This window comes from Puntigrus tetrazona, chromosome 19 (genome assembly GCF_018831695.1).
Source record: "Puntigrus tetrazona isolate hp1 chromosome 19, ASM1883169v1, whole genome shotgun sequence".
NCBI lineage: Eukaryota > Metazoa > Chordata > Actinopteri > Cypriniformes > Cyprinidae > Puntigrus > Puntigrus tetrazona.
This window is the reverse complement of record NC_056717.1, coordinates 13,901,637-13,927,152: the sequence shown is the minus strand read 5'-3', so window position 1 is coordinate 13,927,152 and position 25,516 is coordinate 13,901,637. Positions and strand designations below refer to the sequence as shown.

Genomic DNA, 25,516 nt, shown 5'->3' with positions numbered 1-25,516 from the left:
CCCCGTTTCTCTCTTTATTTATTCAGTAGGCGAACGGTTTGTCCTCTGGTGCAGTTGCCGCATGTGAGGGGGTTGGAGAGGCCACCAAGAGAAGGAAGAAAGCGTTCTTTGTGATCAGGGATCTGAGCTTCCCAGCAAGCCAAAGGGCCCTGGCTCTAAAAGGCTGTCTCAGGATCTGTGAGGAAAGAGCCAAGGCCAGGTTTAACATATCTGATGGTATTCTTTTTGGTTGGCTGATTGAGTGCAGGGGTATCATAGTGGTCACTTTGCGAAGTACATAGAATTTATTCAAGTCAGTTAAATGGATGTTTGCCTAATCTAAAAGCGGATTTTAGAAGTTACAATAGACAAAGCTGTCACATTCATTAAGCAATTCCCATAATTCAAGAACTTCTATTAGACTTATAAAGCATAACAATAACCCCACTTAGACCCTGCAGGGGAAAAAAAGTTTACTGAAATATTACGTTTCAGTAAGCAAGTCCATAAGTCAGGAAATAACAGCTGTGAAAAATAGTAATAAAATGTTAAATAAATCAGACAAAAGATATGTTAAATGAACAGTTCACACCACTCTCACCATCAACGAAACAGATTTTAACATTGCATCGAGTGCCCACCAGTGGATCCTTTGCAGTGAATGAGAGTCCAAACAGCTGATAAAACATCACACAAATCAACAAGTAATCCGTATGACTCTTTCTACCACTTAATCTATGGCTTTGTATTTCTAAAAAAATTATTAAACATTAAACTGTTGGTTTGAGCCAAAATAGTTCATAATGCATATGCTTTTTTTTTAGCGAGATAATCTGTTTTCCTGTTACATCAAAAATTACTGAAATTTTTGTTTAGAATGGTTTTGGACTGTTCTGCTTTCTTATATCTGCGCGTATATCTATCCTGATTCATAAAAGCCAACTTTTTCACTAGAGAATGCAATAATATGTGTAGGGGACTTTTGCAAGAATATTAATTTAAAACAGCTTTACTGGCTTTACAAGTCAACATAGATTATTAGGATGTTTCTATCAGTTTCCACCAGTTCTATCAGCACTCATTTACTGGAGGATCCATTGGTGATGTTATGCTAAATTTCTAAAACACATCAATATCTCGGATGGCCTAAAGGTAATTTTCTGAAAATGTTCTATTTTGAGATTTCATTTAACAAACCCTTCTGTAAAGACCCATAAAGAGTATGGATAGGAATAACACTGGAAACTGGAGTTTGGTTCGTTTAAGTGCTGCAGAAGTACAGATTTCTGGCTCAGTACATAAGACTTTTTTTTGGGGGGCAATTTACAGATGCAAATTATAAACGTAATAAAACATTTAAAGTTTCCAAATTGTGTCCAAAAGTGCTAGTCCCTAAAAAAACAAAGCCATTGCAAAACATAGCAAGATTTTTGCACGGGACCGTTACGTTTTTAAATTCAGACCCCTCCGTATCCTCTCAGCAGGGCCTTGCGCAGCAGATACCGATACCCTTCATCAGTTTCAGCGCTGCTGTTCTGTAGGTCTTGTAAAACGCTCGCTGTGCCACAGAGATAGCATTCCTCCAAATATCATCCTCCGGGGGCCACGATTGGCTGACTCCCAGGGTTCAATGAATGGGCTACAGGGAGTGTGCTGAGGTAAATAGTTGATGAGAGATTGCTCAGATTAATTAGCTCAGCTCATTGTCTTGGCTAATTCAGTCTTCCGCATGACCAAGCCTGAAAACGTAACCTGTTTTATAAAAATAATAATACTAAAAAAAATAGAAGGGCTTATAAATAGCCCCCTCCTCCTCTCCCTCCAGCCTCCCTTTCAGATTGCAAACAAATACTATATACATTTTCCAGATTAAATGCAAATGACAGTGTCATTTTCATATTTGTACTCAGTTAGGAAATTAGCATCTTAATGATGTGAATCATAATGAGTTGGTGTGTTGACTCTCTAATGACAGAAAGTGTGTGTTTGTCTTTATGAGCAGATAAATGCAGTCTAAAAGTTCCAGTAATCCTTATCAGGTGATAATTTAGTACGTGTTTGGGAAGCTGGCATAAAAAATACATAATGTGTATTTTTCAAAATATTTGTAATTAGTATGCATGCATATCTCATGGCTTCATACTGTATACATGCAATATTTTATTTACATATCTATTTAAAAATGTCCCGCGCGTGTTTTAACAGCGTTTAAAATGTATTCGAAAAGGTAAGGCATTTAGAAATGGTAAAAAAAGAAAAGAAAAAAAGATTGGCTACAAGACCTAAATACCTATGATGATTTTATCCCAAAATGTTGTCTTTAATTAACAGAAAATTGGCCATGCATACGTCAGATTTGACTTGTTACCCAAGTCAAAGTTATTTATGCAAATTGGAATGAAAACAGTTCACCTAATATGAAACATAAGCTAATGCACGCAAGGCATACACCCCTCCATATGCACAAAATCATAATTGTATGTCATGCACGGATGGATATTTTATGTACATATGAATGAACATGCGTCAACATGCTAATGAGTTTACAGCAGTGTGGAATATATCTCTGCAGCATCCAGGCTGTCATAAGGGTCACTCTGCACTCCAGGTTATTCCTGCCTAGAATAGTCCAGAAAACAAATGACCATGTAGGCATGACCAGCGCGATTTGATAAATTTCTCACATTTCCAGCAAATGAGTGCAGTCAGGCGCACATTAGAGCAAAATGGCAGTGGCATTAAATATTCAGCAGTGCTCTTATTAATGTTCATCCCATCAGCCAAATGCCAATCCTTACCAAGAGAGTGATAGAATGATTATTTTCTCTTCTATTTCCTTCCACCCTGTCGTCCCAAGTCCCCTTACCCTGAAGAAAAAAAAAAAAAAAAAAAAAAAAAAAAAAAAAAACTGAAAAGGCCATCCAAGCAGATGCCAGCAAATGCAGTGGGTTTCAATTACAGTCTGAATGCCAAACAGCATTTTCTTCTGGAGTACCTGCATCTACTTGAATCTAACAAACTGCACAGAGAGACCCAGTCATCTCAGAAACTGTGAAGCTTTAAATCAAAAGTCCAATTTGGCAGAAGTCCTTTTTTAAAAATTCTGTCCATATTTGTGTTATTACTGTGCAGTAAATAACTGAACAGTATAACCACATTGACATATATCCATGCAGTTATATTACTATTATACTGTGAGATTCAAAAGTTTGGGTCAGCATTTCTGTTTTTATTCACCCAAGAATCCTGAAAAAAAACCCTGAATGAATGAAAATAAATAAATAAACTGTTATCAGTTGTCAATAAACGATTGCTAATAATAAAGAAATATTTTATGCATAACAAGAAGAAATAAAATTTTGAGCTATATTGAAATAAGACATTTTTTTATTGTGATTAATCATTTTGACAGCATTAGTATAAGCTAGCATACAATTTTAAATCATTCAAAATCTAATTGAAAAGGTAAATACAAAATGTTACATACAAAACTTACCTGCATGCACAGCCCTGATGAAAACATACATAACTTAAATACATAATAATTATACACTACTTTTCAAAACTTTTTTTTTTTACTTTTCAATAATGTTTTATTGTGAATATTGTTTAATGTTTTATTGTAAAATCTAAAATGACTAAAATCTAAAAATCTAAAATATTTTGTTTCCATAACATTCCAATTTATATTTACGCTACTTTTTTCTTAATTAGTTCTATTTAAATTTTTGCTGTCAAATTTACAGCAGGCAATTTAAAGGCATATTCTCATTATCATAACTTACTCTACAACATGTCTGGGGGTATGTTATCACAGAATATAAGTTCAGCATATGTGAATTCACTATTTTTCTTCTTGGCGTCGACAGTAAAAATATCCATTAGAGTACCCTGAGATAATCAGCAGAGTAAAAGTGACAACTAGCCACATGTGTCCCCTCAAAACATTAATTTCTGCATTATTTTCTGTCCAGTGCTTGTGCTTCATTACGCTGCCTCTAGCACACAGCTCACAGGTGACGGTGGGAGACGCCTTTTCAAAGAAAGAGAAACAGTTCTCCTATGAAAAATCAATCTTGCATTACGGGGCATTCAGGATTCACGACTGGAAAGTGTTCATGGTCAGAACTGTGAAACTAATTGCCTGTGAGGGGAAATCAGATAATTTTAATTTCTATAGTCAATATTTGACCAGGGTCTTTGAAGTGCCATGGCTGTGGGGGCTTTTGGCTTGTTATCCGTGTGGATGCAATGGAATGATTTGCAAAGAGAAAGGAAGAGGATCTGGAGAGAAAGAGTGAGAGATTAATAACTCGCAGAGAGCTAAGAAAAATAAGTCCAAGTGCTGGAGCCACACGGACCCTTTATATCCATATAACAGAGCTAATTGCACCATTTGAATAGATTTTGAGCTAATGGACTTTCCTCCCCCTAAAATCTCATATTTCTCACTTATCATGCATTAGGTGAAATGGACCCTCTGTACTGATCAGAAAAAGACACTGCGTTTTACAAACATTATGCTAGAGGATGTGGTGCACCTGTATCTGCGAGTAAAAAAAAAAATACAAATCTGAAAAGGTCATATCTGAGTAGTTCCTTCAAGCTTCATGTCAGTGGTATATGAGTAAAACATAATGTTTGAAAGCAAATCCTCTTAAAAAATAATAAATATGTTTTCCATTTTAGAAATATACTGTAATATACTATACTCTAGTTCACTTTTATATATATATATATATATATATATATATATATATATATATATATATATATATATATATATATATATATTTTTAACGTAAATGAAAAATTACTTGAAGGATGTTATGACTTCAAAACATTATTAATATACTGGGAGGTTTGAAAACTGATGCTTTTCAGTGTTAGCATCCCACATATCCAGCTTCATATCTGTGGGTTTTCATAGACTCTGTAGCTCACGTGTTGCACTTAACTTGACTTTGAGCTCCAGTTCAAACCACGTGTAACAAAACAATTCAAATCTGCTTAAAAGACAATTGAAGTGGCACGGTTGCATCAAAAATTTTCTTTCAATTTTGTTATTGGATAGGTTTAGGATTGGATTTGGTGTAGGGCATATTTCAAACATGATAGAGCATTAATTTTTAGCAACGGTCCCTGAATATATTTTAATTCTGAACAACTACAATATGTAACTGAAACAACGTAATAAAAACACAGCAATACTTAACTATGGGAACGTTATAAAATTGTGCCAGGGTCGTCGTAATAAACCTGTGTTTTAGTGCCACTCTGCCGTGCTGTAAGGTGCATAAAATGATGTTGCAAAAAAGTACAAAGAGGTACAGATAATACATATATGTATATTGATAGAAAGAGAGAGAGAGAGAATATAAACCATATAAATAATATTATAAAACTGCGTGTGCATTATATAATTTTATGCAGTATTATAGTAAAACATTAATAATTGAAAGTATTTATATAACCGTACAGTACACAGTGAATATATGATTCTAGATTATAAACAGATGTAAGACATTCTGCAGAGTTCCTTTCTCTGAACTTAATTGGTCACAGTCACAGTCAGAAGCACCTGTGATTCGGGGGAAGATGAAAGTTGTAACCCTCTTGAGAATATTATTCTCGTATTCAGATCTTATTTAAAGTTGTATTCTGCTGTTAGTGAGAGCTGTACTGCATTTAATATCATTCAAATTCGAAGTGGCTCAAAGAAGACAATAAATCTATTTCTCAGTGATAATCATACCTGTGTTCTCTCCATCGGTGTGACTGCGCTTAGTAGAAGCTAACATCCATTTCTTGGCCTTGGGTTGTTTATTTAAATGCTCTTTGTTCTGCGTGTGCTCAGAGAGATCAGTGAAAGATGGTTTGATCCCGAACTGCTATTTAAAGCAGCGAGTAAATGACGAATAAATGCGAGTACAGATCAGGAATAACCTAAGAGCTTTATTCAAACCAGAAAGCTCGAAATCCTTCTATTTGCAAAGTGTTTTGTCTTTACTTTTAGGGAAGGCATCAAATTACTGTATTCTCTGTATGAAATAATACTTTGATCTCCTTTGCACAGTGACAACATCTTCAAACAAGCTTTCATCTTAGTATTATTCATCTATAAATTGAGTGTTTTTGATAATTTATAATTAGGTCATGATTGAAGATTGAAGAAGTTCATTATGTATTGTGTGTGTGTGTGTGCGTGTGCGTGTGTGCGTGTGTGTATATATGCACAGAGAAAATAAATGTACATTCATGTAATGTAAGGCTGATATTATACGCAATAGTCTCTGATTCATCTTTCTTTTTAAGTGGATATTATTATTATATCTCTGACTTGTATTCTCACCTGTTTCTTTTTCAGAGACAAATTACCCCATTCGATTTTTATTTTTATTGCCTTTTTAGAAGAGAATGAAGAATGAAATGTCTTCAAGCTGTTAATGAGCAGAGCCGTGCGCTAACAAATTGAGAAAAGACACCATTACTTGTGACTGAAAATTATATCTTGCCCTGATAATAAATGTCAGTGAGAGTAATGATGGATTTTGCACCGTTCAAAAAGTTCATACGTGCTAATATCTGACTCGCAGTATATTTAGCATTGAGATCTCTTCCTGATTCACCAGGAAGTCCATAAAAAATTCAAGTTCAAGTTTTATCTCAGAAGCCGAATGGTTTATTTTTCACCGTATAACTGTTGCTAATTATCGTGTGATTGTAAATTAGGAATTAAGAGACCGTGTGCATTAGCTTGGGTCCCTCAGATCTTGTGGGTCACTGCAATGATTCTCTGGGTCTGCCAGCATATGGACTTTCTAGCTAGGCCAGCTGTAATGAACGGCATGTCAGCACGTTTCTAGAGGGCTGATGGTCCCATGGCCTGTTTTAACCTTTACACAGATGACAGAGCAGCATGTGAAACCATGGCTTCGTTTCTCCTACCTGGCCAGACTCATAAATCAGTTACCAGACCGCTACAAAGACTCATGTTTACGTAGATCAACCTCCATCCATGCTGGTTGAAAAGCTATCTGTGTGGATTGGGAGTGAATTAAGCGAGAGCTGCGTAGAATATAGAGCGTTTAGTGAACATGTCACCGCTTGCTGACCAGTGAATAGATATAGTATAAGGCCATCTACAGAATGTGCCTCGAATAAAGAGTCTGGCTGTCCCTCACTGATCGCTTCTGGAGATTAACAAGTCAAGGCCAAGCTGTGTTTTTTGTAGACCGCCATGAAGACGAGGGTGACAGTGCTATTCAACAGTCTGAATTATTTCTGTGAGTCCGCACAGCATATGACGTGGGATGTCCTCCCCCTCAACCGCACCGTAGGTAGCCTTTGTTATCAAAACTTCCCCCGCTTGATTGCCTCCGATCTGATTCCAGATCAAGTCAGTCACACTGAGTGGGAGTAGACAGGTCTCTCCACTTAACAAAGATGAGCTAATACAAAAGCCAAAAATACAGTGAGATCAAACATCACAATGTTTTGAAAGGGTCTGCCATAAATCTTTGAAGTTACTCTGCAAATATTATTTTTCTCAACACGTTTTTAATATTTGGCAGGCACTTTCCTCAGAAGAGACAAATAATTTTTTTCCTTTTTTTGAAGAATTGTTAAATAGGGGTCTAAATAATTATATAAGGCCAACTGAGGAATTGATACAGTAAATTAATATTATTTTTTTATGAATGTGAGGTGAGAGTTTTTAAGATTTTATAATTGATTTTTAATTCTTCCTCAGTTACTAATTTAGAAATAATGAAAAACGTGATTGAAAGTCTTTATTTTTGTATTCTATTGCATTTTCAATTTGCTTATTTTTTATTTAAATTCACGTGCCGTCATTTTATTTAGCACTTCATGCAAAACTGATTTTCAAAGCAGCTATACAGGAATAACGTTTTTTTTTAATTATTATTATTGATTATTTTTCCAATGATTTATTAATTTTTGACATTGGAGTATGACCCCTAAATTGATAAATATAGCTATTTTATTAGTAATGTGTTAATAAAATAACAAGCACCACAAAAATAATTTTTACAAAATACGAATCACATACACAGTCTCCTAAAGGGTAACACTTTATTTTAACGATCCCTTTTAGACACTCTGACTACAAGTCAATTTGTAACTAAATGTTATCTAAAAGTCATTAGAGTATTAGTAGTCTGTATGCTTAATATCTGATAATATTTTTTTCTTTTTTCTTGCTAGTCCCTCAATGGATATTCTATTGTAACTTTGCAACTACATGTCAACAGTCTGAAGGACACCATCAAAATAAAGTTCGTGTAAGGAACTGACCAAAAAGCTTAATCTCAATCTCTCAGTTCATACATCCATCCAGAGTCAGAAATGGTGGTTTGAAATGACAACGAGGGCCATTTCTAAGTAGGCCGCTCCTTGAATAATTAAGAGTCCCAACCAAAAAGTGTTTGCATGCATAAAGATTACGTTCTTTAACAACTGAAAAAGGTAGCAAAACAAATGTCTTTCACCCAGAGGCGAAACCCACTCTTCTGTCGTACACCACTATGCTTGCCTCATAAAATCCCAAGCTCATTAGCCAGACAAGTGCATCCGTGTCCATGTTAGTGAACAGAAGGTTCCATATAAATAGCAGGGTCTGCTTGAGTGGGAGACTGGAACTGTCCTCGGCAGCAGATTGCTTTGGAGTGGGGGACGGGGGGAGCTGGGGTGGAATGCAGGCAATTTCCCCCCACTGAGGGAGAGTATGGTGCTGATGGAATGTGGATTTTGATAAGACGGTATGCCTGTGTGAGTGGTACGTCTGGCTGGGCAGATATAGAAGGAACAGAAGGGTTTTAATCTGGGGTAGTGAGCTGCAGCATTAGCAGCTGGGGCGTGCTATAGCCCGCCGTATTTTGCCACACAACTTTGCGATTTGTTTCGAGGCGCAGGAGATACAGTGTTTGATTCGCTGAATGGTCACAGATATTGGGAATGAATCTCTCGAGGTATTGCTCGCCCACACGCTTGTCATGTCCTCGTTTAATTACTCTACTGATGGGAAACTGTTTGAAAGTTAAAATCTAAAGCGGCGGTTCTTAACTTGACTGGTGCGGCTCGCTCTTCTTGTTGAGAACCTTTTGAGCACATCTGAAACGTAAAGAAATGAACATGTCTTGAAGCTGGATTTTTACAGAATGGAAAGGATTTGAGACTTAACACTGTACTTGAGGGTGTATTGTGATAATAGTTTAATAATTAATGCAGTTGTACCATATTGTACATGTTTTACAGTTGCTATGTAAGCTAATGTGGTAATGTTGTGAAAGTACAGTAAATGAATGAGTGAATTAGGTTTAACGTTCATGTTCATTAACTTTTAAGACATTGCCAGTCGTGATGCCAGTCGGCTTTTTAACATTTAGTTCTTTCAGGACTTTGCACATTGTTTGAGGTCATTTCAAGCTACAGCAAGGATGAGTTACAGATAAAAGAGTGCGCTCACATAATTGTCAATAGACTGAAATGAGCTAATGTTAGATATCACACTCTTTAAGCAGGGGAAATTTGAGTAAATATGACTGGGATGCTGATATTCATTGTCAGTGGAGTGAACTTGCGAGGCTTTATTAGTGTTAAGACAGATCTGTATTTCTGGCAAGTCAGTTCCTTCAAGCTGTCCTATTTTCCCCTTTGCTACAGCATTTTAATACATCAAGCAATGTTCTGAAAATTGCATTTTGGAGGAAACTTTCTTTATAGACTCCCAAATTGCTTAGTTATCCTGGTTCGTAATTTTATACGGCTGTCAGTTTGAGTTTTTCTCATTTATGGAAACACAGAATTGCTTACAAAGAAACGTCCCGGGTTACTTTTATTGACTTTCACAATTGTGGCAATTGCATAAATTCTTAACTTAAGTCCATTGCCTTCCAATATGCCACAGACCTTTGAGAGAAGTGAGCTCGTAGTTATGAATGACTATCTGCAAGAGCCATCTTGACAAATGAAGATTTATGGACTGTTTTTCCCCATGAGAGACATTACATCTTTTGGGGGGAAACCATGATATCATCTGTTTTCATTTGGCTGAAAGCTTCCCTGAACTCTAAGCCCCCTTCGCCAATATTTAGATTTAATAGTAATGTCCCATATGATGGGATGTATAAAATGTCAAAAGGTAATAGTAAACGTACAGTCAGTCATCAAAAACTCACAGTTATAGGTTGCTTTTTTATTTCCATTGCTGCGTATGTAGTTTTCTATACCCTTCTTTCATGTATTTCATGTCTTTTGCCATATAGTCAGAATATAAATTAGGTTCTTGGAAATAATGTCCTTGTAATACCGTATAAATAGACTCGCACAATCAGTATAGTAAAGCTGCCAAAACATTTCAGTGTGTGGATGTATATATAAAATAAAAAGCTATGGCCCACTACACTTTGCTTAGGATTTCTCAAAAAACAAGCGTAGTTTACTATTATATTTCACTATAAATATCACAAGTTTATAGCAGTTTTGTTTCTAGAACACGAAATAGGCCAGTTAAAAGTTTGTATGTTTCTTTGGACTGTCACAACTAAAGCAGTACAACATTTTAATTATTGATGCAGGTTAAATTAGTTGCACTGTAACATTTTCAGCAACTGATTTTAGGTAATGTTTTATTTTTGCTTTAGAGAAAATCCTATAGACATTTAACATCAGACATTTGTCAGTGATGAACTATAAGATTATTGACTTTTTGAGGGTGATGTTTATTAAATATAATTGAGGCTCTGCTATTATGTAAGAATCATTGTGTAAGTTTTGTAATGCGTCATAGTATCCATTACTTTGCCTTTGTAGAAGTCTCAAAATGCTAAAATCGATGCAATGCTACGTGACCAACTACTTTCTACTCGCGTTTCAAAATCTCACATCAAAGGTGTCCAGTTTAAATTGGTTGAACACCCTGCAGATCCACAAGACCAATAAATGACCTCGTTGTTTGACCTATGTCTAGTTCTCCAGTGAGAGAAATGAATTGTCTTGACAACTCCATCTTCATCAAGTTCATTTCTTTTGTGGTTGAAGTCCCTGAGCAACATACAAGACCTCATAACCCTGTTTAAATATCTTTATTAAACCCATCCGTCTTTACTCCCATCCTAACATGTTTCTCTCTCAGATGCAATCGTATGTAACCAAGGCAAGATGAAAACAATCAAATAAGCAGAGGAACTGCACCTTCCCTGTGGAATCGCATTATCCTTTAACACCCGAGGACTTTTAATGAGGAAAAAAAAATCAATTGACTTGAATCTATGACTTTGAATATCGCACTCTGATTAAGGAAAGTACTTAGAAAAGATGAATTTTCACTTACAGAAATAACATGATTTTATTGGCTCATAAGCTCCCACTCTGACTCTATATAATGAATACCCTGAAACAGATGCTACTGGAGCAGATCAAACCCTCCAATCAAACCCTAAGCAGTAAAGACACCTCATTTTTTCACGATTCCCCACTGCACGAACTCTGTGGCAATGCTGGGTGTTTTTATTTATTCCTCCCCGGGTTGTGTAAGAAAGCTTTACCACTCTTTACGTGCTTAATGAGACAGACAGACGGAAAAAAAGGAGGAAGAGAGAGACAGAAACAGAGAAATCTCATCATAGAAATAAATGAGTATGAGTATGAATGAGCATATTTGGCAAAATGTAATTACCGGATTAAAAGGAGGGGAAATGCACATTAGGAATAAAGCAACATTAGAGGCAGGGGTGTAATGGTGTCTTTGTGGAAATGTTTCATGTTCTTCTTGCAGTGGATCAAAGTGGTTTTTTTTTTCCATGGTAAAACGGGATCTTGGTAATTTTCTACCATGTTGGAAGCACTCATTTGACATAAGAGAGAAAAATGAAATATAGACTGCCCTCTCTATTCAAAAAGAGAAAGGAATTATGCTCATAAATCATTTAGGATGGTGAATGTTCCTCTAAGACATACTTGTAGACGTCAAAAAATATTTGAGAAAATGTTGAAATATCGGTGTTTTTGACCTATAAACCTTTACAGCTGAATTAAATACTGTATTATTTCGAGGAACATCGGAGTTATGTGATAATAATTCCTGTCTGGAGCCAAATCTGCAAGCTTAAAAGCTGGAATTAATCCAAAAGTCCTTCTGGAAATACTTTTTGACGTACGCTTATACCGTACAGTAGCGTAAGCTTTGATCTTAATTCTGTCCATATTCAGACAATCAACTAAAAACCACTGTCTGAACCAGTACATGAAATCTCTTCTGAAGTCTCTTGTTAACTCAGATGTTCTGTAAATGCTGAAATCCCATCCAAACAGTTCTTAAGTCTTTGCCTTCTCCGTATTGCCTTTGAACTGGAGGTCAAAGGTTTGATGCTGGAACGCTATTGCCTACACAAGATTTTTTCATTTTCTGGACAGTTTTCGGTTAAACCATCCTTTTAATCCTAACTCGTATGACAGGCTGGTTTTTGACCCTGTCGGTATGGTGCCTTTTAAAGTGTGCGGCGTGAGCTGATTGGTGGCTGGGAGCTTGAAGACAGAGGAGTTTGCTGCATGTTCTCGGGCCAAAAGCAGAATGTCCAAGCGATTTAAGCCCCGATGATCATCTAACGAGCAGCAGAGAGTGGAGGCTCCCGACTGTTTTGGCTGAGGGCAGAGTGAGGAGATAGATTTGTTCCAACTCACGCAGTAGTCGAAAAAAGCAGTTAGCAAAGCCCTTGGGGATGGATGGACTCTGAACGGAGCTGCTGTTCCTTTTAAAGAACTCAAGCGCCACTGATCTCCAACAACCTTTAAAACCCAGTCCCGAGGTCTGATATGCAAGTAGCAGTTTGTATGCATGCTTTAACTCACCCCCAAGGGAAGATATATAACATTGTACTGTGATATTAAGTAGTAACAAACTGATTTGGAGTCGTACTGAAGATGGACCAAGAACCTGTGAAGTGCTTAAAAGCATGAATGTATCCATGCACATACATTAAAGGCAGTACTGGGACATCCTGTGCCATCCAGTCTTAGAAATCCAAATGTGACCCTGGTACACAAGTTTACATTTTTTGAACTTGAGATTTACAAATCATCTGAAAGCTGAGTAAATTAGCTTTCCATTGGTGTATGGTTTGCTAGGCGAATAAAATAGGACAATATTTGGCCAAGATACAACCATTAGCGAAGCTTTGCCAACAGAGCACAAGATGGTGATTTACTTAGTATTTAATGCCCCACTTCCCATGATGCAGTTTGGCAGAGATGCACAGGACTAAGTGTTTTGTAAGTTTTTTTTTTGTTTTTCCCAAGTTACTTCACAACATTGTGTGTATGCAGCACCATGTATTAAAAGAGGTCATCCCATTTAAATCTGAAACAGCGGTGATTTACACTTCAAATCTTTCGGTTGACTGTTTTTAAAAGTATAAAATAATTAGCCTCAATATTTCCAGTTCTATAAAAGGAAAATGCTTTATTTCAAGCCTCTTACTAGGTTTTGTTTGTTGGTTCACCTTTTTTTAATATGGCTGGCATAACATTTGAAGGAAAAAAGAGATTATTCCTTTTTTAAGAAGCAACTGGGTCATGTGTGAATTTACATAAGATTTAGGAACACAGGTCTTTTAATCTATTCTCTAACAGTCTTTGAAGTTTATGACAAGTTTAAAGGTTAATAATATTAAAACAAAACTGCAGTGTCCTAAGGATATTATTCATAGCCATTTATAAATATTTCAGTCTCACTGCGAGTTCATTAGCATAAACAAAAGAAATTCTGTCCATGTGACGCACATTAGCTGACACACACTTTTTTCAGCAAATACCCACACACACTTTTAAAAACCTCTCCGCATCCTAACATGTTGCTGACCTAATCATTTTTCTAAATGGAGATAACCAACAGCTCTGCCAACACACAATTTTCTCATGCAGAGTGTGTGTTTCGTCACTGCCTCTAAATATATGTTCTGTAGCGTGCTGTTAGCTTTTAATGTTGGTGATGTCTGGATGCCCCCAAGGAGTGGTTTGACGAAATGACTTCTTTGCATGCACGCCTGAGCAATGGGGATTATTCTGGAGCTTAAATAAAGCAGGGAAGAACCCCAGTGCTTTCACATCAAGAAATAATGTGCCATAATATGAGCTTTCTGAGAAGACAGGTTCAGATTTAACTAAACATTGCCATATAAAATTAGTTTCACACTATGTTTTATATGTTTTATCCATGTTTTTTTTTTTTTTTTAATTATCTGTATATTGTCTTGTGATCTATGGGTCAGCTTTTGCACCACATGAAAAATTAATTAATTTGATTACATTATTATGGGTTGAGTACAACCTATAGACTAATACAAATATAAACTTCCAACATCCAATATACTGACTTTATATAAGAATAAGAAACGTGTATGTCAACTTATTCTACTAACCCTAAACCTAACCTAACATTGTGCTCTCAGAGATGTTTTTGATAAATCTAAAATATGTGTTTAAGAGTTTTCTTTTCTAGCTCATGCTTATTTCTTCTCTTCTTCTCTTTGCTCTCTTTAGGTTAACGGGTTTTCAAATCCCACCTCCCGTCACAAGCACTGGGTCCGTATTCTCCTTGAGACTCACCAGTGACTTCGCCGTGAGCGCGCACGGCTTTAAAATCTATTATGAAGGTAAGGATTCCGGTCCATTCTGCGTTGTGCTATGTCTTGTTATACTATATTGTCATTTATTGCGCATATCAGATGAAATCTGCGGCATTAATTAAGAGCCGCTCTGCTTGGCGAGTTAAAGGCTACCCTGCAATCTGTGCCAATCATAATTGTATTTATTAAACCTCAATGAAGAGGTGGTCTCTGACTGCAGACCTCATCACTCCCCATTAAACTTCATCAAATTACTGTCTGGAGGCTTTGGTTAAAATATTTTTTATACCCTCTTTTAGACACTTGTTTTAAATTCCAGGAAAATGGCACAGAGCATTATATCACCTTTTATTTCATTCATATTGCATGTTAACTAATGGATAGTGAAAGGTACATGGCATCTATCTCTTTAGTGCATTAGTCTTGGGTTTTTTCCAGTTGCCTGGCTGTGCTTTAGAGTCTCTCAGTCTTGTTTAAGACGAAGTACAGGCTAAGGATTTATTTATTTAAATGCGAAATAAACAAATTAACGGACTCTCCTCTGTGAAAGTAAGAGTTATATGAAATCATCATTACATGCTTCCATATGATGCATCGTTGTACATAATTATGTACAGCACAGTTGGGTTTTTAACTTCTTTCCTTAACAGAGCATTTGGCGGCTGGATGAATGGGAGGAAATACATTCACTACACATATTAGCTTTGGGAGTGAGGTGGTGGGAGTGAGATGGATGAGTGTGGTCTTGTTCGTGTGTAGCAGAACCGCTCTGCGTGTCTTTCATTGTCTGATCTGACTCACTTGAAGTAGGCAGCGTCAGCCCGAAGCATCATTTACTGTGTTGTTTCAGTGTCTCGGCCTGGTTGCCTCCCCTTCCTTTTGATTCAGTTTTTTAGATCAAACTGTGCGAGGAAAAAATGTCTCACTACTACAGCGCCAAACTTCTTTTGTCAGAAAGCTGTGGGCTTTAATAATCTCTTGTACGCAGCTTAAAGTAAAAGTGATTGCTAGAACATAAGAAGTCAAATTTGGCTTAATTAAAAAGGGATTTAAAACTTTTTCAGTTCATTTTCAGGGTAGTTCATGTAAGTATTAAATGGTATTTATTTTCCAGAAGCATCGAATTATGGGGTATAATAGCATCGGAAATACACTTTATTAAAGTCATACAGGTGTATTTTTTTCTTTCTAGGAATCTAGACATAGATATATAGTACTTTACAGTACTCTGAAAAGCGTGATTCTCTCAAAGTCATGGTAAAATACACTCATGATTGTAGTGGAGGCTTTTAACCATGGTTTTATTAAGCACTTTATTTTCTTTCTTCTTTTAAAATATGGTTACAAAAGACCCAAGTAGAGTGAGTGACCTTCATGTCATGTTTCAGAACAAACTGAGAATGTAATCACATAGAGAAAGTAAGCCTCGCTTTCACTGAAGAGAAACAAGGTCTTTGGCGTGTTTTTGAAATATAAACTATATACAATTAGGTCTGTATATATTTAGACACAGGCACAATTTTTATTATTATAGCTGTTGACCAAAAAATATTCAAGTTACAGTTATAAAATAGGCTTAAAGTGCACACTTTAATTTGAGGGTATTTACATCACTTTTGGAGGAAATGTTAAGGAATTACAAATCTTTAATAAGTACCTCCTTTCTTTTTCAAGGGACCACAGGTAATTGGCTCAAAAACCATTTCATGGACTAACCATGTCACGGGCTATTCCTTTATTATTTCTACATCAATTAAGCAAGTAAAGGGTCTGAAGTTGATTCCAAGTATGTCATTGTATTTGTAATGTGAACCCACATTAAGCAGTCAAAGGAGCTCTCCATGGAGGTCTATCAATCTCCTCATATAACCCAATTGATGTATAACCTCATTCACTTGCTAAAGACAAAACTAGAGGCAGGAAGCCCCACAAACACACAATAACTGAAGTCAGCTGCAGTAAAGGCCTAGCAAAACATCACAAAGTAGGAAACCCAGTCTCTGGTGAGTTCCAGACATTGCCTGCAAAGGATTCACAACAAAATATTAAAATCAACATTTTATTCATGATTATATTTATTTGTCCAATTACATTTGAGCCCCTAAAAATGCAGGGACGCGTATAAAATGGTTGCAATTCCTGTGCATTTTATATTTGGTTTAAAATTAGACTCCATATGGCTATATCGTTTTCTAGGTTTGAAAAGGTTTCTGTCATTTTGTCATGTTATTTTACATTCTTTTGTCCTCGGTGTGGACAGACAAATTACTCTCCTCTTGAAGCTTGTTGCGTCACGCCTGGTTAGGGCATATTGTTACACCAGCCTGTCTGGTTGCATTGCAAACAACTGAAGCACTCATAACTTATAATAATGTGCTGTTTGTATTTTTGCACAAATCCAAAATCAGAAGATATTCAAAATCAAGTGAAATTCAACTAGAGATGTGAAGTGCGTGCGTTCTGTGTGTTTACATAATCAGATGTTTCATAACGTGGACAGCAGTTGGGAATGCATAGCCTCATCAAGCAGTCTGTCCCAGAAATGCTAGGTTGAATAAACTTTCATGCAGAACAGATTTCCTGGTATGACTGGTAATGATCTTAATGATTCAACATGGGCGGATGGAGGCTGAGGCTGGGGAGGTGTAGCTGTATGTCAATGACAATGGTACTGGCGATAGATGAGATATGAACGGTAATGTTTCTATGTGGTGGAATTTTGACCCCTTTAAGATCACTGGATGGTTAGTTTAGGAATGTATTCCAGCTGTTTTTCATCAAACATGTCGTTTTATGTTATTAGCAGTAGCACTGGGTTCAGCTAAAACTTAGTGTTTGCTTGTGTTGTATACTGTCCCACTCGGTCCACTGTCCCCATTTCCTCATCTGTCTCAATGTTAAAATTGGCAAAAGCATACTAAATGGTAGGCAGTGTTCCAAACAATTAATTGAGATTTTTTAAAGGCTTTTTTTTTTCTCTAGGGTCCACTTATATTGTTATAAAAGAGTTTTTCTTTTTCTTTTGAGGGGCCAAAAATAATATATATATATTTTTTTTGTATAATGTTGATGGATTTGAAGTATTTTAAATAAACAACCATGTGGCCAGTGTTAGTCATTTGTTCATGACACTGATGTTAATTTGACTCATTTTAATACAAAGTTACTGCCAGCAATCTTGAATTTCAGTTATTGACAGCAGTAACAACTCTCAGAGGACTTTAATATTAATGCAGTATTATTAATAAGTTAACATTATTTGTTGCAGTATTTTGTTTTGGCTTGTTTTTTTAGGAGAAAAGTGAAGTTTGGAGTTCTAAAAGTTGAAAGTTTCCTTCTTTCTTTTCTTTTTTTTTGTAAAATGTCCTGTGTCATGTCATTGGTCATTTTAAATTATTTATTACTTGTTTCTTTTTTGGAATGCATGTACAGTGTAGTTGTTGTTATTCTTCTCCAGCACTAACATCTGAATGTTTTTACATGTTGCATCATTATTTTAGCTACCCTGGTATTTAATGAGCAGTTCCTGTCGACTCGTGAAAGTGTGTTTTGGGATTAGTTTCCATTCACTCTTTTATTACTGCACACAACAAATGGATCCAGATATTCCAGTCTTCTTGCACCATGCACCATCGATTGCGTGATTCTCTCCAGGTATCTTCTTCTACCTCTTGCGTTCAGATGGGAGATGGTGAATACTTTTAAAAACAGATGACGGAAGGAGAAAAACGTGCACAAACAGCTAAAATAACTTACGAATGTTTCCTGAAGGATTTTGGAATCATTCTTTTCAGACCGTGACAAATAGACAGTTATCTAAGGGCGGTGTGGGTGTAGAACATGTTGATTTCAAAGACACCACTCTGTCACCAGGGAAACTAGCTTCTCAGAGAGGAAGTCAGCAGTTCTACTCCTGCTCTTGTAAACACATGCCTGGAGCTATTGTTCTCATGAGGGCCAGAACAGGTAGAATATATCGTACAACATCCATGTGGAGTCTGGCAACCTCGAGAAGGTTTCTTAAGCTGAACCAAATCACTGTACTTTACTGCTTCGTTCCTAAAGGAGAACCTCTTGTACATCTAAAGGACCTCGGAGACCTTCTGAACGTAGAGGTTTTTCTTCGGTATATATAGTATGAATATTAAAGTGTGCTTTATTATTAATGGTGCACGCTAGCTTTATTAAAAATGTATTCTGAACTAAAAGGGATATCTGAGCAAGTGTTTTGCATTCCCTGTGGCCCTAAGGCTTATGTTTCTTCATTCATGACAGCATTTTCATGTAACGTTTTTGAAAAACCTCTTCGACAGTAAGGCAGTTAGATTCCGATTCCAGTTTTTGAAGATGTAGATGTTGCTTACAACTTGCACAATCCTTAATTAGAAAGAAAGAAACTTTTGACTGTTTTTGGAAAATATCTGTTGCGTGAATCTTTGAAACAATCACTAATAACCCTAGTGAAAAAAAAATACACTAAAATGTTTTTGAAATACATTTGTTTCATGCTGAATATACTACAAGTACGACGTTTTGTCCAATTGTACTTTTCTATATAATAAACTGGTATATTAAAATTATTTTGCATTTAAAGCACTTTAATTAATTATGTGGAAGTAGAGCTGAAGTTCAACCAAAGATATACTGAAATATAGTTCATTGTGCTAAAGTGAAACGTTTGCAATTAAACTTCATTTGCATTTCAAGATAAATATTATTTAAAGATACACATTTTTGGCTTAATATTAAGAAAAGTACTTTGTACACCAGTACAGTAGTACTCAAAACAAAGTTTAATTCTAGTTTTTATATCAGTAAGTCTTGAGCAATAGTCAGTAAATATGTTAATAGATTTGAACTATACTTAAAGGTATTTTATTACTTAAAATACAAAGAATGGTTAAAAACGGTTCTTTATCATTGATTGTTACCTAAAGAGCCTTTAACATCAGTGGAACATTTCCATTGCACAAAAAAGTCCTTTCTTTCAGGAACCAAAATTGCATTGCTACTGGAAGAATTGATTCAGTTGAATGGATTCAAAAGTCCACCCCACCAAATTCAGTGAGTCTAAAATGTTCAATAGAAATCAGTTTTTTATACATCCCTAGAACTGCCCATAGCAGACTTCTGACCCCAGGAATCCAGAAAATGCTGACTGATTTATTTTACATAAGTCTTCGTTTTCATGAGGGTGTCATGAGATTATTGCATAGTGCTGACAAGTAGTGAAATGGGACACAGACAGTTTAAAGCAAAGGCCTCGAGTGATTCTTTCCCACCCTTCTAAACTTAATCTATTCAATACAGGATGAAGTAGGATTTTTCCTTTCTCTGCACAACATGTAATGAATTTACAGATGTTTGTGAGCACATTCACTTAATCAGGAAGATCTGTGCCATCGCCAAAGGTCCCAGGAAGTCATTGCTTTTTTCCTCCAGATTGTGTTTCCTTTTCAATTTGATGCTTTCCTGTTTGCCTGGAATATTTAATATCCTCGCTAATGACTATCCACTGCTGGCCTAACATGCATGCCTCCTCCAAGCATATTTTCAGGTTGAAATTAATTGTATTAATTTATACTGGCGTCTAACTTCAGGCTTATTTGTGAAGATCATTTCCCAGAGGTAATGGGGGAGCTGCTGCTTTATTATGAGTGCTTCTGCTGACCTCTTCGGTCTTCTGTCACTTTATTTTGAGTGACAACAGACTGTCTCTCATACTTTATCATAATTAACAGTGAATTAATCAGAAGATGTTCAATAACCCAGAGTGTAACCCACCATCTGCAGCTAAAGTGTTTAGAGGAACAGATTATTTGGGCATGTGGTAGCTCTCTGATGATGACTGACAATGGTTATGGGTATTTTTGGAGATATGAGGACATTATTAAAGCATTGTGAATGATGGTTTGGTGGTTGATATCGGTTTACAGTAGACAGCTGCATAGTTGCATATATGTCAGTCATGATGCTTATCACGTTTCATTTAAGTTTGGGGTGGGGTGGGGTAAAGATGTGCGTTTATTGATAAATAAATATTATTTTATTCACAATACCAATACCATGTACAGTCATTTTTTAAAAAGAAATCAATGCTTTTTGATTCAGCAAAAATTGATTAAATTGACCAAAGTGACACTACCAACATATCTAATGTTGAGAATGTTGCCTTACAGATTACAGGATCACATTTTTCGCAACATATTAAGCAGCACAGCTGTCTGCTGTTATATTGGAATGATTTGGATCATGAGACAGTAAAGACTGGAGTAATTACTGTTGAAAATACAACTTTACCATATAGGAATGTGTTATATTTTAGGATACGTTAATAGAAAAATCTAGTTAAATAAATGTATCATTGTTGAGCTTTCAGTAAGAGACTTCTTTTAAAAACATAAAAAAATATCACTGACCCCAAACTTTTAAGGCCTTTGATAAACTCACTTGTCAAATGTTATCTTTTAATGTTTTAATTTTCTATTGCTGTAAGAACATAAATGCATGAAATTAAAGATAACATTATACTTTTTGGACGATTTGAAAACCGCTTGAGATGTTAGACTAATTGATGGGTATAGCTGCGATATCTACCATCAGGGACCAATGGGGCCATTCTAACCAGCCAGACCTTGATTGGTCGATTAAGATGGATAAAACGATCTTGAGATGAACCCCAACAGCACCACTCAAGCACTAAACGTTATTTACTCTATCCTTGATGATCCTTTTATTTTGTCTCAAACTGAAAATATAAATCTGCCGTGTCTGGAACCGGCAAACTCAGACAGCAGGTGGGACTGGGAGCATCCGTCTCGTAGAGCTCCGCAGCACAAAGGATCAGTTGTTTACTTTTAATTGAATCCGCAGGTGATAAAGAGCATCTAATCTTCGAGCGTGGGTAAAGACCAGTCCTGTCAATAATCAAGTCTCTCATCTGAGCATCTGCTGAGGTATGTCTTAAATACTCTTTCAGAGGGAAGAAGAAGAGGAAAAGAATAAGAAAAACTGTCAAAGCAGCCTCCTTTATTTTCAGATCGATGGTTTCTCCAGAGTTCTTGGCTTCTAATCCATTAGCCGGCTTCCCGTTTTAAAGAACACAGTCAAAGCTTGTCCATTAAAATGCCTTGTTCTCATCTTAATAGCCAAGTTCTTGTCTTATTGACTGCACCTTTGTCATTTCCGAACTCAATTGTGTGACGTCTGGGCTGAAACTAAGACAAAATGACAATGTCGGTGTCATGTAAATCTCATCTTTCACATTTGTAATTATAGATGAGCTCATTAATTGCCGGAAAATATTGAAAAAATACCTCAAGGGATTTTTTTTTTTCTTTACACAGGCAATTAGCACTGTAGCAGATGCTGAAGTCATCTAAGTGCTTGACGTGAATTGGGCCTAAAGAAGAAACATAACATAATTAAGAACTGTAGGTTTATAGGACAGACATAATAATTGCATATACTATATATAGACAATTGTTACCAACATGTTTACATCTTAAACGTGCCACCAGCATATTAATTTTCTTAGATTACTTCAAACATTGCCGTCTCTTGATAAGAGTATCAGAAAATGTGTCTTTCAGCAGATCCGCATGTGACAGACTGTAAACTGCCACGTTTTGACAAGTTCAAATCCTTTGTGACTATAAATCTTCCAGGTTTTGCCAGCATGTGGCTTGACATTCTTGCACAGTCCTTGAGATTTCAGACAAAGCCCGTCTCAGTCCTTCAGATTTGAGGTGTTGTGCCGACACAAAAGCTTCTTACAGAATTAATTAAACATGTGCATGCTAATTGCTGCCATCCAATAAAGATCGTTTGCCCTCAGGGCGCAAAATGAGATGCACAGTTCAATTGAAAATCTTTACTTGTCTGACTTCGCCAATTTGAAAAGCTGCATGTTGCAGATTACTGGGTGGTTAAGAGAATCATTTGACCTCCAAAAAAACTGACACGCTACGTGACGAGATACTTAATTGATCTAGTCAAAAATGACAAGGATTCTGGCAAAGAAACGTGACAGAAGCCAGCCAATCTGATATACTTGGGATATCGGGAATGACGTCTGTCACTTAGAAGTTGAAATCTGCTGCATTTACAATTTGCACTTTGATTTGCTGCGTACCTTTATGTACCTAATGTCTGGGGTTATACAATTTTGTGTCATCTTTTATTAAATGAAAAGATATACTGACATACTGATGAGTAATATGTAAATATTATAAAAAAAAATTAAATAAATAAATAAATAAAAATATATATATTGTTTTGATTTCATTTAGTTTAGTTTTGTAATTATATTTTATTGTTTTATATTCATTTTAATATTAATTATAATGAAATATGTGTACATATATACAGTGCATACCGTATAGTTCACAAATCTGAAAAAATGTTTCAGAAAAAATGTTTCAGATGCTGTCAATACTTAGATGTACGTTTTAGTGTTATTACAAACTAATGAAGATGTGCAAAAAACAACATTTTATGTACAAATTTCTTTCAATTTATACTCATTTCACTTGTGTTCATATATATAGATGAAACACATTCAGTGCTGCAGACGAGGGAAAAACAATAACTTTTTTTTTTTTTTTTTTTTTTTACCAGTAAACAAAAGACTGCATTTCCTTATGAAGTCTCCAGGAAGTCTCTAACTCCCAGCCCACCTGATGAGTTTTAATTAGACAAAAAATAGTCAGTGCGTTGTTAAACATTCGAAGGTCCCGAGAGCAAGTACTGATGTGCTTTTTCCACAGACTGTCTGGCCTTCCTTTTGTCCTCAGTTCAGCTGCTTTCATTAGCATGAAAACAACTTCTTCACTAGCCTTGTAGTACCTCCGTGACCCACTTCTAACCCAGGCTTGTTCTTCTGTCTTAACTCCGCATGAGCCTCCTCGCTGGGACTTGTGGATAGGGGAGGATGTCACCCTTCTCCTCACACGTTGTATCCATCATTCTCCATCTGTTGGAATGGGCAGAGCCAACACCTCAGAGTGCACCTGCTGATAAAAGCAGCTGAGCCCATTGAAGATTAGTGCCAACTGGTCACGGCCCTTTAGGGCTGCGCTTTCCCATGGTGCTCTGCTTTCTCAGCTCTCTTTCTACTGTGCTCTGCTCTTATCAGGCCTTTCAGCCCCTTGTCTTGTGCCTGCTGTTGCTATGGTCAATCCATCAATAAACAAACTTGCTGAACAGCAGAGGCTTTGGTGGACACTAGTGTTGCCTCTTTTGTAGTCTAATTAGACTCAAATTAACAGCATGGCTTTAAAAGATTCTTAACCGAGCTTAATTATGTAATGACGGAGACTGAGTCACTTGGTTATTGTGATACTATTCATCTTAGAGTCGTTTTGGTTGAATGAGAGAGGGAATAAATTGAGATCAAATTAATTAGCCACATTACGGTTAGCAATATTTTTTATTGCGAATTAATGACTTCCAGAGCAAAACATTAAACAAAATAAGATAAGTTATGGAATACCATTTCTGCCCAATAAATAAAAAAATAACCCTCAAGTGTCATTTATTTTGACATAGTCATCATAATACTGATGACATAATTCTTATCTTCGCGAAAAAATACGTGACACTTAAGGGTTATTTATTTATTTATGCACTTTATTATGACTTTATTACTATACAGTAGTTTATATACTATACATTCATTATGCAAACTTTATAAAAACAATACAAAACAAGTTATGAATACCATTTCCGCCTCCTAGATACATAATCCTAAATGTTGTGTATTTTGAAAATAATTTCAAAATAAAGATTAAAGTTGATCTTATTTGTATTATATTGTATATTATATTAAATATATTTGGTATATTACTAGTATATTACTAAAACATGAAACATTATATAGTACTATATACAGTTCCGTGTGTATATATATAATGTCTATATAAAATTGTAGTATAGTACAAGACACATATTGTTGTTGTTGTGTTTTATGTTTATGTTATTATGTTATTTTTGTACTATTTTAAGTAAGCATGCCAGCTGGTTCTGCTCCAGTCAGCTTACATTTGTGCTGTAGAAAATGCTTGACAGCTGGACAAGTTATACAGTGTTTCTGATACTTTATCTCATCTCATTACCATCCTGGCAAGATCTGGCAGGATATACTATAACTTCCCACACAATTTACCTCTTGAATCCTGACTACTCTCTGCAGCAGGGAAGAGAAGCAGTGCTCAATGTAGAGTCATTTTGCATCCATCGCTGCTCTTCCCGCGTTCAGCAACACTCTCCAGACTAAGCTGTGGATTATACTCCGAGAGCCCCGAGTGCAAGTTCTGCAGGGCCTCGGATGAAGTTTTCTAAAATGAATGTGTCACATTCGCATGAGATTATTTCAGTGCAGATGCATCAAAGAGTTTGCACCAAGTGTTCATAGACTCTCTCCATCCCCTTAGCTCAGGTCTTAAAAATGGAAGACAGTGTAGTTTTAATATTCCTGCAGCAGCTTGGCTTTGCCTCTGCTCTGACATTTTAATCGCTGGGAGGGAGTTAGAGCTGTGTGCGTATGCTTGTGCTGGATTTGGCTTGGCTCTCTTAAAGGAATAGCTCGACCCAAAAAGATTTTTATTTCTGTTTTTATTTATTTATTAACACGTTGTTGCGAACCCATATAACTCTCATATTTTATAGAAAAAGGAAAAGTGATGAAGGATTATGAGCAGCAGGCTTTTAAAGATGCAAAACAGATGCCTGTACTATTGTGTTCCTGGTTTCTAAAGCAATATGATATGATATTAAAGGTTTCGTTTCTATCTTTTCTATCATTAATTACTCACCCCGTAAGGCATTTGTTCATCTTCGGAACACAATTGATATATTTTGCATAGACGTGTGTTACCTTCCGGCTGTCT

General features: G+C 36.1%; 1 protein-coding gene across 1 annotated transcript in view; it reads left to right on the top strand.

Annotated features, from left to right (window-relative positions):
- csmd3b (CUB and Sushi multiple domains 3b) overlaps positions 1–25,516 on the top strand; it is a 332,481-nt gene that overhangs the window by 65,167 nt on the left and 241,798 nt on the right. Inside the window, 1 exon segment of the mRNA XM_043218230.1 lies at positions 14,542–14,654. Within this exon segment, the coding sequence (XP_043074165.1) occupies positions 14,542–14,654 (113 nt within the window).